General features: G+C 47.0%; 2 protein-coding genes across 3 annotated transcripts; both read right to left on the bottom strand.

Annotated features, from left to right (window-relative positions):
* Positions 1-231: 231 nt before the first annotated feature.
* On the bottom strand, positions 232-7,043 carry zdhhc18a (zDHHC palmitoyltransferase 18a). Of its 2 annotated transcripts, XM_080005049.1 has the most exons (10): positions 6,559-7,043; positions 6,090-6,250; positions 5,540-5,689; positions 5,080-5,217; positions 4,929-4,980; positions 4,205-4,307; positions 4,002-4,114; positions 3,751-3,850; positions 1,984-2,035; positions 1,211-1,336 (listed from the first exon to the last, which is right to left on the bottom strand). In XM_080005049.1, exons 1-9 carry the CDS (start codon positions 6,786-6,788, stop codon positions 1,994-1,996), a joined length of 1,089 nt encoding a protein of 362 aa, XP_079861175.1. In that variant the 5' UTR covers positions 6,789-7,043; the 3' UTR covers positions 1,211-1,336; positions 1,984-1,993. The 2 variants fall into 2 exon arrangements, with proteins under 2 accessions (XP_079861176.1, XP_079861175.1); XM_080005050.1 differs by lacking the exon at positions 1,984-2,035 and having other exon boundaries at positions 232-1,336.
* Positions 7,044-9,267: 2,224 nt separating this feature from the next.
* On the bottom strand, positions 9,268-12,282 carry pigv (phosphatidylinositol glycan anchor biosynthesis, class V). The gene is made up of 3 exons (XM_080005046.1): positions 12,078-12,282; positions 10,465-11,631; positions 9,268-10,265 (listed from the first exon to the last, which is right to left on the bottom strand). Exons 1-3 carry the CDS (start codon positions 12,138-12,140, stop codon positions 9,975-9,977), a joined length of 1,521 nt encoding a protein of 506 aa, XP_079861172.1. The 5' UTR covers positions 12,141-12,282; the 3' UTR covers positions 9,268-9,974.
* Between the last annotated feature and the right edge of the window lie 999 nt (positions 12,283-13,281).

The following is a 13,281-nucleotide window of genomic DNA, read 5'->3' as shown; positions in this document are numbered from 1 at the left end:
TTGCACTGCCTGAGACAGGTGGCGTCTAACGTTTCCAGAGCTCTACTCCGCTTGAAACACGACCCGACAGTCCACATGTCAAATCTAGCTTGTGTGCTCTCTACCATTACTTTACAAGGGAAACAGGCTCTACATTTTTAAATCTCCTAGTTGGTGACCTGACGGACTAATTCAAGATGGTGAAAAGGTGTTGTCTTACATATTAGGCAACAGGGAATTTTATTTGGAACAATTCCTGTGTTCCAACAAACCAAATAAGAACACAACACATACATTTAAAAAGACGTCAAAAATATAATTAACCTTTTAAAATAATTGTATTACAAATAATGTCCACAATCAAATGAAAACTAAAACAGAAGCAGGGAAACATGTACCTTAAACAAGTTAACTCAGCAGTGAGCCTTCTCCTACTGCGAGACAGATTTTGCACTGAAATGCGGCCCATCAAATGTCTCTTAAAATATTGTCGTGGACAACACAAACATATAGAAAAGTCAGACCGGCAACACGATGGTGGAACTCAAAACTGCACCAGCAGATGTGAAATTGGGATCCAAGTAATGACACTGTAATGCATCCAGACCGTGAGGAAATATTGACATCGGGTGACAGAGGTGATGAAAATCGAATTCATCGCACTTTGCATTCAGTTTTAGTTCCACAAGCCATACTCGTGCTATGGTTTGCATAAAGATAGTTACTGTAAATAAGGCAGATTGGATGTTATGGTTAACTGTGTCTTGCAATATTACAAATACACATACTAAATTTCACCTCTGACCTGAAGAACAAATTAATTGTTCACGCAAAAGAAAAAAAAAAAGAAAAAAAAAAAAAAGAAATATAAGTCTGATTAATGTTCTGTAAAATTGTTATCAGAACAAAATCCTGAGATATATAAAGATTTGGATATCGCAGCTCAACCACATCAGCATAGCTTTCTTCGAGAGTTCCAAACGTTGCCCTTACAGTGATTTTGCCAGTTTATTAAAGAACAGCGTCCTGCTCAGGGAAGCGGAATAAAAGCGATGTCTGGCGGGTCCCTGACGCTCAGGATGGCTCGACCGAGGGCAGGGGACGGGGAGGCCAGGCGGAAGGCCGGGTTGATGGAGTGCAGAGACGCCCTCCTGCTGCTTCTGCTGAGTGGAGGCCAGCGACAGGCCAACACCCGGTGGTCCGAGCAGCCTGAGGGAGGAGACCCCGCGGAGGACATGGTGGCACTGGACGTCTCTGGGTCCAGGGGACTGGTCTTGGGCGTGCCGGGCGGACAGAGGCCATTCAAGTCGGAAGAATGAACGACCCTCTCCAGCAGGTCCTTGGTGCTCTGCGTGCACTGTGCGGAGAGAGGGAGACATCAGAATCAGTCAAAAAAACGGGAACGACGGGTCATGTGGCCATAAAGAGGAAATGTTTTGAATAAGCAAATGCGTGAAGAAAGTTCTGCAATGCGGCTAAAACAATTAGCTTTGCGTCACCTCCAAAACATGTCAATGGGTTAAAACTGTGTCATGGGAGTGAATGAGGATATCGGTCGTGCAGCTAAAACAAGGCAAGATGGAAACAAATACAACAGCGGAATGTGAGTGGAGAAACTCCATCCTTAATTTCTTCTGCGTCGGATGAGAAATGGGCGGGCCCAATTAAGAACCCAAGAGAAAGAGTCATCTGACTCCGAAAAAGGAAATGTGCAGAGTGCATCCAGCGCTGAGTGAGCAGGCGTTAATGAGGAAGAATGTTAAACAAGCATCACACACACACACACACACACACACACACACACACACACACACACACACACACACACACACACACACACACACACACACACACACACACACACACACACACACACACACACACACACACACACACACACGACAATGTCCGATGACAGGACAGACACCCAGAGAAGTAGTGATGAGACAGGATGAGAGAGGAAGCGGGAGCACGTGGCAAGCAGAGATCAGCCTCTACTCTTACCATCAACCCTTCAGGCTGTGCAGGACAACGCAAAATCCTGACAGTTCTCCTCCTAACAGGACGGAAGGGATACGGCACAACACTGAGCATCAAATGTTCAATCTGTCCATCACATAACGCTCAATTAAATATATTACCAAGACACAATTATAAGTTAGAAACTTCAAAAATACACTATTTGCTTGACGTCTTAAAAAAGGGATTGAGTAGGATGAAAACAAACTTAAAGAATGGAAAGAAGAAAAAAAAAGTCAATTTATGACAAAAAAAATAAAAAGTTTAAAACAAAGTCCCACTGGGCAATTCCGACAAAATCCATTGTGGCAGTTTTTCACCAAATACCTCAACATGCATAACCACACCTGGAAAGCCCAGGTTTGCTGGGAAAGTGCTGGTGTTCTAGAACCAGAGGAGTCACTCGAGCTCCCTCAAGCTCCCGCAGGAAGAGCTTCCCCTCGTAGGACTCACAATTCCGGGCGGGGTCGAGCCGCGTCCAGACAACAAAGCAGAGACGCCCAGGATACCATGTCTGGGCAAACTTTGAGGAGAATCAAGCCGTCAATTTGGTTGGGGGGGGGGGGCGGCGCGCTCGTGCTTGTTTCAGCGGACCATCCCCGCCACGCTGCGTTTCCCTTGTCACAGCTCCGGGTCGACAGCACGGGAGGTGAAGAGAGTCGTCCCGTGTGATGTTTTGGCCCTGGAGCCCAGCTATCATGTCCGCCCACCGCACGCTGGCCCTGAGCTTTTCCTGGCCCTCCGCCAACAGGTTTGCTGGTTTATACCTGCATGCTCCAGGCCTAACTGTTCTTGGCATTGCATGCTGCCCAGATCTTCACGCCACATTTTTCACATTTCACTTGGCATATACACGGTTTGAAAGCGACGGACTGGATGCTCATCCAGTGAGAGTTCTGGTCCTGGGCTATAATGAGTGGCAGGCGCTGAACCTACTTGTCCCACATGCCTCTTGTGCCAGCATGGTCGCCTCCTTCACGGCGTGCAGGTCTTGCTTCCCAATTATCAAAGCGAATGACTGTTGACAGGATGTAAAAGTTGTGGCGCGGCACAGTTGCAAATCCGCGAAATCCGCCCGACTCGACTCAGCACGCTCCAAGTTTGTTATCTCCGGCACTATATCTTCAAATTAACTCTGGCAGAAAGAGTTCAAAGCTGGACTAGATATCTCCAACAACGGGACACCGCAAATCTTGTCGGCCCTGGAGTAATCTGCGTTACATTCCCGGATCGCATTCCACCGTGTCTGTCATGGGGAGGTGAGGACCACAGAAAATTCCCCCATTCTTTGATTGGAATGTCAGTCGCACCTCGGCAGGGACCTTGTCATCGACAGCTGACTCTTCATCGGTTGAGTCATAGTCAGTCTATTCTAGTTCTGTCCTTCAGATTCTATTTCATCCTGGACGGTCTCCTCCGCAGTAGCACCACAATCAAAAACGTGATCAAGGGCCTCCTTCAGATGAAGAGGTAGTAAACAAAAAATTGGAATCCTAAAAAAAGTGTGAACCACCATATTCACACAGACACACCATGTTAAAATATTAACAGTTGCCAGCTCGAAGAATTTAAAATATGCAACATACAGCTTGACATCATACCCGGCGTCCGCAATGAAGCTCTACCGAGATACCACACTGTGGACAGCTCAGCGGTGACCACTGAGTCAACAGGAAAGGCACATGGGGGATGGGATTCTGGGGCTACAGGACACTCAGGACTGGGGAGGGACCACCAGGTGACTCATCCTACCATGCGTGCGTCATTCTTGGCCGAGAAAGGCGGCAGCTCCATCTCGGCAGCGGGAGGGGACGATGCGTCGGGCGGCAGGAAGCCTCTCCTGTCAATCAAACTGGAGCAGAGAACGGTACACTCCTTTAGAGAGCTTCCAGAAGGGTCTTTCTTGGCGCCGAGATTTACTGCGATCACTATTTGGCGCACATGACGCAAAACGATACCGGCCGGGAATGATAAAAACTCCAGTTCGCTCGATGCTCACTGACCTTGGAGGCATGGGCCCACAGAGAGTGACACAGCAGTTTGTAAAGATGCTGTTGTAAGTGTAAGGATTCCCAGTGTCTTCTCCGCCCCTTTTACTGGACCAGGAGCCTTTTATCTGTAAAACAATACAGACCAGGTATGAACTGTAACAGGTGTTCAGTGAAGAAAAAGGAAAACACTTCAGCATTAATTAACAAGTACTTACATCTTCATTCGTTGTGAGGTTGGAAGCTACTAGGTAAGTGTGAAAGCCTGAGAGGCCCACAATAGACCAGATGGAGAAGAAACACACCACCAACTCCACCACAGTAAGCGGGATAGTCAAGGCATAACAGCTTTTAACGAGATTCATTAGTTTGCATAACTTATTGTAAGTGGTATAAATGTCCGTTACTTTACTTCGACTTTAAGCTTGACCTTTCACTAAGTTAGATTATATTTTATTAAATGTATTCCTGTTTATCAATATTATTTCTATTTTGTTCTTTTATTTTTTGTAAATTGTGTGTTTTGTCATGTATGTCATTGCTGTTGCAAGACTGGAATTTCCCTTTGGGGATTAATAAAGTACCTTTATCTTTATCTTAACTTTAGATAGTGAGGGCACCAAAGAACCTTTAAAAAATAGGAAATTACCTCACAACCTACAGGTGAGTAATAGAATGACTATTTTGTCTAGTCAGTGAGCTAATCCCTATGGAGACATGAGGCAGCAAAGCTGAAGGACCATCTGCCGAAATGCGCCGACTCCCTGGACGGAGGCTGCTCTCGCAGCTTCCTCTGATCCTATTAAGCATGAGCTTAGGCAGAGGAGCAGCAGGAAAGGCTGTTTCCACAGCATAGCTCCATTCATTTATGGGAATATGGCAGCAGACCTCATCTGGTTGTGTGTGTGTGTGTGTGTGTTATGGGATGTGCATAAAGGATATCTTGCAGGACTCTCCTGGATGGCTTGAATGACACCCGTCCCCAATTGTGACCCTGTCAACATGTAAGACAAAACAAACAAACTTTGGTGTTGTTTATGTTCAGAAACACACTGTATAACACTCAACCGATGCTTTGAGTGAATAAACTTACGTAAAGTAAGATGAGTGATGACACAACCAAATATGAAAGATGTCAGAAAAGAGAGGGAGATGATGAAGCTGTAGAAAAAGCGGTAATTGCGCCTGCCCACACAGTTCCCCACCCATGGACAGTGGTGGTCGAATCGCTCTGAAAGGGAAGCAGGCATGAAATACAAACTAAGCATTACACATATGAATACAAGATTTTAATTCAATGTACCAAAGATGCTCATTAGGGGAAGAAACAACTCACCGAGCATCAAATATTCCAAAATTTCATTTTGATTTGAATAATCTTCCCACATTTTTATACGGTTGGTCAAACATTCACATCCTTGTGTGCAGTTCAACTGTTTATGTGTGATTAATATCAATTCACATCTTGGAGTCAAACAGGACTGTGTGGTCAGCGGCTGTGGAATTATCAGTGAAAATTATTCTTTATTTGAAGGACCGCACCGACTCCTTACCCACACAGTTGTCACACAAGCTGCAGTGGGAGGTCCGAGGCGGGCGGAACATCTTGCAGGTGAAGCAGTATTTGAGCTTCACCACCTGCTGGTTGATGAGGATCTCTCTGGTCCGCGGAGGGGGGCGGTATGTCGAGGAGCCAGAGGTATCTGAAATGAGGGAAAGGATAGGGCCAAAGTTCTTCACTGGACATCTGGTGCCAAGAAGCATGACGTGTGTAAAGATTTTCATCCAACTCGTCACGACGCGAGCTGATCTCACAGATTCGGACAAGTTGAGAATTGTCTAATTAATTCATATAGCTGACTTGTGATTGGTTAAAATGAGAACCTGTATATCTGTAATACATGATCCTACATCTCTGTTCTTGACCACACAGACCTAGCGAACAGTAATCTGGGTCCAAATACTGCTCTGATGTTCGAAAACAACCCACTACACCTAGCCCAGCCCAGCCCAGCCCCCCCCCCGCAAGGATCACCCATATGGTAAATCTCCCAAGCCCAATCTGTCCCAGCGGTAGGCGCTCCGCAAAGACTCAAGTCTCACCTATCTGCCGCTCTATATCTGCTGCTTCATCTGGCGTGGCCCGGGGCAGGATCCCTGGATCCGTGAAGCTGGTTTGCAAAAGGGAAATGACCACAAACACAAAAAGCACAGCGCCGATCACAGGTATACCGACGGTCAGATGCTCCACCAGGAACGGGCAGCTGCGGAGAAGCACAGGAGAGAGTACAAGTTTGTTATGTTGCATCGTGTTCAGCCGTATACTACGACAACTTTCTCGCTCCACACGGGATTATGTCAACGTTCCCCGATGTTCCCTTCAGACAAATCCAGGGCCGGTGTTTCTTTAAATTTCCACATTTCAACAATCAGTTGCCACTCACTCAGTCGGTTATCTACTTCCAGGGCTCTGGGAGGAGACACGGGGCTCTGGGGTGGAGGGCCGGCATGGGGCTCCGGGGGGAACATATTCATCAGCATTTAAAAGACACACGGTGGTCGTGCTACTTACTCAAATGCGAAGAAAAGGCCACACGTGGTGACGATCAGGCCCAGCGTCATCGGCAGGACGCCGCTCTGCCTGGCGAGGATGAGCCGCCCGTCGCAGTAGAACCGGTTCTTCCCGGGGAACACTTCCCATTTCCTCCGCGTCCGCGGCGCGCTCTTCCCGGGGCAGGGCTGCGCGGACGCGGGCAGGACGGACAGGGCCCCCGGGTCTATCTGCTGGTACTCGCAGTTCATTGTGGTCCTCGGCTCGGCGGCTAGTTCGACGGAGCAACCCGGCGGCTAGCGTTAGCTAATCAGCCCGCGTCGGCGTTCTGCGTCGGGCGAGACAAACGAGTTCATCGACTGCGACGGGGTCCGTTAGCGCGTCGTGTGGTGGCGGAACCATTCACGTCGACCCGAAAACCCGCCGACAAAGGCCATTCCGTTACGGGGACCGGGGACCGGGGACCGGGGACCTGGGACCCGGGAGGAGCGGGACGCGTCCACCGGCACCTCTTTCACCGCCTGTGTTTGTGAAGTAGTGATGGGAGAATAGTAAGCGATCAGTTCGTAGCGAACGAATCTTTTAAATGACTCGGGAGTCTCTCCATTGAATGTGACTCATTTACAACTTTTACATTTCACCAAAACTAATCATTTTAATCGAAGTTCATTGGGGCTTTTTTTTGTTTTTTTTTGTGATTCGCTCTTTGCATTTATCTGCCACCCAAAATAAATATTTTTGAGATAATTTGGCCAAAATGTTTTCGGGGGTCCACCGTTTTCGCGTTCGTAATCTGAATAGTTTGATAATTCATTGAGACAGTGAAACGACTCCTGTGAGAACGTCGTTCGCCATTCAACGGTCAACGGTCAACGGTCAACGGTCAACCGACCGTCGTTAACCGCTCACCGGAGCCCCCCCCTTCCTCCCCGCGCATTACAGACCACCGGGATCACTCGAACGACTCCTTTTTTTTTTTTTTTTTTAACCGAGTGACTCATCGAGAGCCGAGTCCAAGAAGAAAGCCGAACCTTTCATCTCGACGTCGAGTGACGCTGCGTGGTCGTGACGACAGACGCTTTGGACGCCGCCGGGCCACTGGGAATGGCGCTGCGTTCCGTTTCGGCGTTAGCTCGGGAAAACCAGACCCCTCACTCGGACACGTGCAAAGCAACGGCGGCCATTGCAAGTCGGGGGTTTTGCGGAAGATAACTCGAGCCCGAGATAGCGGACCCGGCGCTACAGCAACGTGGCGGAGCATACGGGTTGCGACAAACGAAGTTACCTTTGATTCCTGCCTCGCGGAATGCAAGAAGCGTGTCCGTGCCCCCGCGAACAGAAGCGACACATTGGCGCTAGCGACTGGATATTACAGATTACCGAGTTTGACGAGAATGCAGCATATGTTGATAGGTTTGAGCTACGTCACTGTATTTAAGTTCAAGTTCAAGAGTTTATTTGTCACGTTCAAACACCCTGAAATGTCGTGACCCCCGGTGATTACGCACAAGCGGCTCTATAAACTCAAAAAATACAAAAATATTTCCTTCTCTTTGCCTTGATATCATCTATTTTTTGGCTTATGTAAAGTACTTTTAATAGGGTTGTTTTTTTTTGCGTGAGAAATGCGCTGTGCAAATACACACGAAGAAGAGTAGAGAGGATATTGAGTCCACAAATGTTATGAAATAAAAAAAACCTGCCAATGAATTAAATCGTTGTCTTTGTGCCTTTTCACATTTATTCCCCAAACACTGTTGATGTTGTTGATGTTTTCCCTCAGTGCACAACCACACTGCGCACTACTCTGCAGAAGCAGCATGTTTACGTTCACTGAAACAAATGAAACTGACCATGCACTCATTAGACAAGATACTTAAACATTTTTATTGGAGCATACTGACATTGTCGATGAATTCACGTTTCTTTGTTTAATTAAATAAGTAAAGGCTGTAATTATTATTTGGATACAACTGAACCAGGCTGTTTCGACCGGGGCATACACACTCGTGCGCAGGAGCGCCCTCTGGTGGCTCAGGGATTAATACAAAAGCCAGATTGCCTCCAAAACAGCAAAATGCTTCTCAGTTCTCAAAAAGAAAAAAAAAATCAGCCCCTTAAATGTGTCCTAGATAATAGTATGCGTTAATTAGTATTGGAAAAGTACCAGGGTCACATACTACACCCGGTGAAATACCGCAACGTGATCACAGTCACAGACCAAGGATAATGCAGTGCCCGCGATTGCCTGGTTGGACCGCCAGAGGGCGACGGAGAGCTGCGCTTAATTTAAACTAATCGCCTCAACCATGTTGTAGTGTTCAGAGGCTAAATCAGACAAGGAGCAATAATCAAATAGAGAAAATGTGTGTGTGTGTGTGTATATCACTCTCTCAACACCAGAATATAATAACTTTGCCTGAGACGTCAGTGAGCTTATCATGGGATGGTCATTCAAGGGGATGAAATCGTTACATAATGGATGTGTCAGTGCTGCAAGGATTCTGTCTTTTGTGTAACTCGGGGAGTATTTTCCGACCAGAATAGCTGCTGCTAGGGGTAGATGGGAGGACTCCCAAGTTTCTAAAACCAAATGATCCTTTCATTCTCGAGTACACGCTGAGGGAAGAGGCCACGGAGCTTTATGGACGCTGAACATATGTATCATCACTTAATTGTTAGAAGATCAAGGAATGCCATAGTATCCCACAATTCCCATGTCCCCTTTTTCTTTATTCATTATTTCAGAAATCCAGCAGTTGCGTTAATCCTTCTGACCATGCAATACAGCCTTGAACAGTGACGCGCCGTCAGAACGTTAACTGCATCGGGAACTCTTTTGTCAATTGGCGTTGCAGCAACAGTTCTTTCAGGACTTGGAGTCACAGATCACTGATTCCAGCAAATAATTATTTTAAGATCGTTTTAAAATATCTCCTGTCATTAAATAAACACTACAGTAAAAATGAAAAATAAAAATAAATGAACCAACCAAGCCATGCAAATGCAATGACTAGAACATTAATAAACCAGCATTTAAATATAAACAACAATAAATGGTATTTGTGACAGTAAATTTAGCTAGTGTAACTCTTTGCTATTAGTATTTTTGGAATGCAGGGCTGGGCAACACCTAAAAAAATGTCTCTTGTTGAAATTGTATTAGGTAATATAATTCTTCAAAAATATTGCACAGTAATGGTTTCTCTTTCATGCGATTAAAAATTTAATTTTATGGCTTCGATTTAAAATGTATATTTTATCCAATTTAAGTGATTTTGTTTTGAATGATAATATTTCTGCATTTATTAAAATAACATTTGTGTGCTGTAAAAATACAACTTTCAGTTGATTCATACAGATATACTTAAAAATATCGTACATCACCCAGCCCTCTATAAAAGTATTGCATTTCAAGTCGAGCGGCATCCAACGTGTCAAGTCCATGGCAAGAAGTTGCAATGCAGTGCCAGGCCCAGCACCCAGTAGGAGAGGAAGTATCCCAGGATGCACTGTGTGGTCGGGGAGCAGGTCCTCCAGTGCGGCAGCAGCGCAGTAATAGGGTTATGGAGCGTGTGACTACATCCATTTTTGGAGATGTGTGCCCGGAGCTGTACATTTGGGGTGGAGGTTTTCCTCCGATGGAGGAGAGGCTCGTTGAGTAGGAGCAGATGTGCGCTGATCCAGAAAGGAACAGGTGTGGATGACGCCATGAACCTGGTTAAAACCTGGACGGAGGGACACAAACTCAGTTAGTGAAGATTAATAGTTATCGGTGTATTTATAGTTATACATAGAATTGTTCATTATGCCTATCTTGGTATGGAATAAACTTCATATGTAGTTTCCAGTTTGTGTACTTAGCCCTTCTTTGTAACTTGGATACCTCAATTCCTAGGGGCTGGGGGGGAGGTATGATTTTCTTACCTGCACATGCATGCACAGTGTTCCAAATACCAGAAGGGCTGTGGAGTGTACAATATACACAAAGACTCTGGGGTTGAAGAATCCAGGCATGGGTTTGTCCAGCCGTCTACTTGAGCCCGCCTCCCAGAGCCCCAGTCTCAGACACATGTCTGGGTTCTCCTGGTAATACGCATAAGCTGCCAAAATGCCCAGGCTGGCCATCGGTAAAGCCAGAAGGAAGTTTGGTATTTGCTTCAACTGAAAGTAGCGCAAGAAGCCCACGTCCCAGTACACATCCTGGATGTGAGAGTAAAGCAGGGGAAGGGGCCTCATGCACCAGAGGGGCGGGGGCCCATTCTCATCGGGAATCCTGTAGCCCTTTCGCTCAGCCAACGACAAAAGAGCAGGAGGGATCCGCTCCAGAGAGGTAGACGGCGTGCAAAACGTCCTATACCCATAGTACTGAAAAGCACAGAAGGGAAGGGCTATTATTGCAGTTCCTAACAGAGAGGTAAACAAGAGGCGAATAACGACCCAAACGTAGCCAAACACTTTGCTGTGGCCGGTCGTGGCCGTGCGGTACAAACGCATTTGGGAGAGGGCGTGTAACGAGGGCAGATACAGTAGAAATCCTATATTTACAAGTCCGTTAGATCGTGCGGCGGTGGCGATCCCGAGGGCCAGGCACGCTCTCAACACGAAGCCCTTCTCCAGAAGGAAAAGCCCGGCGAAAGTGAGGGCGGCAAACAGGCTCTCGGAGTAGCCGGCGGTCATGAACACGTTGGCGGGCGTGAGGCAGTACAGCAGGCTGGAGAGCAGCGCGAGGCGTCTGTCCCGCAGGACTACTCTGCTGGTCGCATACAGCGCCACGGCGCTCAGCAGGAAGAGGGCACTGTTCCCCAGGGCCACGGCCAGCAGCAGGCGGCCCCGCACCGTCAGCCAGCCGCCGAGGGGCCGCAGCAGCGTCTCCGCCAGGCCGCGCAGCACGACCGGCAGCAGCGGGAAGAAGGCGAAGTTGTGCTCGTACAGGTAGCCCCGCTCGGCGATGAAGAGGTAGTGCGCGGCGTCCCAGCGCGAGAGGCCGCCCAGACACCACTCCACCGCCGAGTCCAGCCACAGGGGCTCCTCGGTTCTGGGGGGGCTGAACGCGTCGGCCTCGTGGTCCGGGATGACGGCGTTCAGCAGAGCCTGCAACGAGACGCCGCCTGTGAGCGTGAGGCAAAACAACTCCCCTTGCACACATTGTGGCCTATTGCACGTCACTGTGCAGTACAAGTATTGACCCCACACACACACGCGCGCAGGCACACACACCTTCCTCCATGTTTTTCTGTATTTTATTTATCTTTTTTTATGCATGTATTTATTTCTGATTTATTCATCTACCTACTTTGTTTTGCGCACCCTTTTATCATTGCACTGCACTGTAGTCGTCCGATGCATGTGGCAAATAAGGGATTTTGAACCTTGAATTCCTGACACACAGGGCTGGGTAGTAATAACACACACACACACACACTCGCAGTACTGAAACCAATCGGGCAAAGCGTCCTTCGCTGTGTAATGGCTGCAATGCATTTTTAACACCAACGACCAACACTGTCGTCGTCAGGGCTCAAACGGAGACAACTGACCTGCAGAAACAGCGACAGAGCCCGGGTGATGACGGCGAAGTGCAGAACCACCCTGACATCCATGGTCAGTGGGAGCAGCGGAGCGTCTGCAGGAAGCTGCCGGGATGCATCGTACGAGCCGGGGGCAGCGCCGCGCTCAGCCCATCACCGCCTTACCGGCGCGGACGGAAGCTACCGTGCGGCGGCCACGCTGCTGCCCTTTCATTCGGCCAAAACGACGACAGAGGCGGGGGGAGCGTTCCGAGGCGCCTTCCCTCCTTCGAGCGACGCGACGCGACGCGACGCTGCGGCAGGTTTCGCTTTCAATTGAAACGTTCACTTCCGGTGTCACCTGCGCATCCGCCGTCAAAGTAAAGGTTCGCGTCGTGACGTCATTAGCGGGCCACCGCGCTGCTGCTTTTTTTTTTGTTTTTGTTTTTTTTTGTTTTTGACTCCAGCAACTAAAGCGGATTCAATAATCACGGAAGGAATTTTGTCACAATTCACAAATATATAATTTCAACACAAATGCATGAAGGTTAATAAATAATACAATCCACAACTCTGCATTCAAGTTTTTAAATGGAAAATAAAAAACAGAAACATGAATATATTTCTCGAGCCACAATTAATTGAAATAATTAATAACTGCATTAAATAAACACGTGATTGAGTGTATTCTCGCGTGTTTTTATAACTTACAACTTTCAAACGCGCATTTAAATGGTTGATTCTCGAGCGGATCCGTTTTCATGCGTTTTGTGACGTCACGTCGGGAAGGCGCAGATGCGGTTTAAAAATCTTAAGATTTGTGGATTGTAGTATTTATTAATCTTCCCATTTTTATTTTTTATTGTTATATCATCGTGAACTCTGACACAGAATTACATTTTTTAGTCTAGCTAAATGTCTTTAATTGAAATGACATTTTGAATTGATATTTTAATGTAAAATGCACAGATCACATATTCTCAATTATATATAGATATATAATAACATTGTCTTGCTCAGACATTTAGAATTGGAATCTTATCAATAAAAAAATAGAAAGTTTAAAGTGGGATATCGATTTTAAATATTGAATGTAAATACCCGATTACTGATCTGCTTCAGTACATCACTTGATACAACCTGTTGCTACTTCAAGGAAACCAAGAAACTCTTAAGGCGGGTCAAATGAGTAACCTGCACTATATGAGGGATGGTGAGTTTCTTTCCCATTTTG

This window comes from Zeus faber (assembly GCF_960531495.2).
Source record: "Zeus faber genome assembly, chromosome: 8".
NCBI classification, from domain to species: Eukaryota; Metazoa; Chordata; class Actinopteri; order Zeiformes; family Zeidae; genus Zeus; species Zeus faber.
Note: the sequence above shows the minus strand (reverse complement) of the source record. Positions and strands in the feature narration are given on the sequence as shown.

What these genes read in the sequence shown, in the direction of transcription:
- zdhhc18a (XM_080005050.1), bottom strand. Translation starts at nt 6,788, where the DNA reads ATGAACTGCGAGTACCAGCAGATAGACCCGGGGGCCCTGTCCGTCCTG. An exon ending in CATCACTCATCTTACTTTAC is followed by an intron (nt 4,981 to 5,079) that starts GTAAGTTTATTC and finishes ACATGTTGACAG; the next exon opens with GGTCACAATTGGGGACGGGT. An exon ending in ACCTCACAACGAATGAAGAT is followed by an intron (nt 4,115 to 4,204) that starts GTAAGTACTTGT and finishes ATTGTTTTACAG; the next exon opens with ATAAAAGGCTCCTGGTCCAG.
- pigv (XM_080005046.1), bottom strand. Translation starts at nt 12,140, where the DNA reads ATGGATGTCAGGGTGGTTCTGCACTTCGCCGTCATCACCCGGGCTCTG. An exon ending in CTCTGTCGCTGTTTCTGCAG is followed by an intron (nt 11,632 to 12,077) that starts GTCAGTTGTCTC and finishes GTCTCGTTGCAG; the next exon opens with GCTCTGCTGAACGCCGTCAT. An exon ending in CACTGTGCATGCATGTGCAG is followed by an intron (nt 10,266 to 10,464) that starts GTAAGAAAATCA and finishes CCCTCCGTCCAG; the next exon opens with GTTTTAACCAGGTTCATGGC.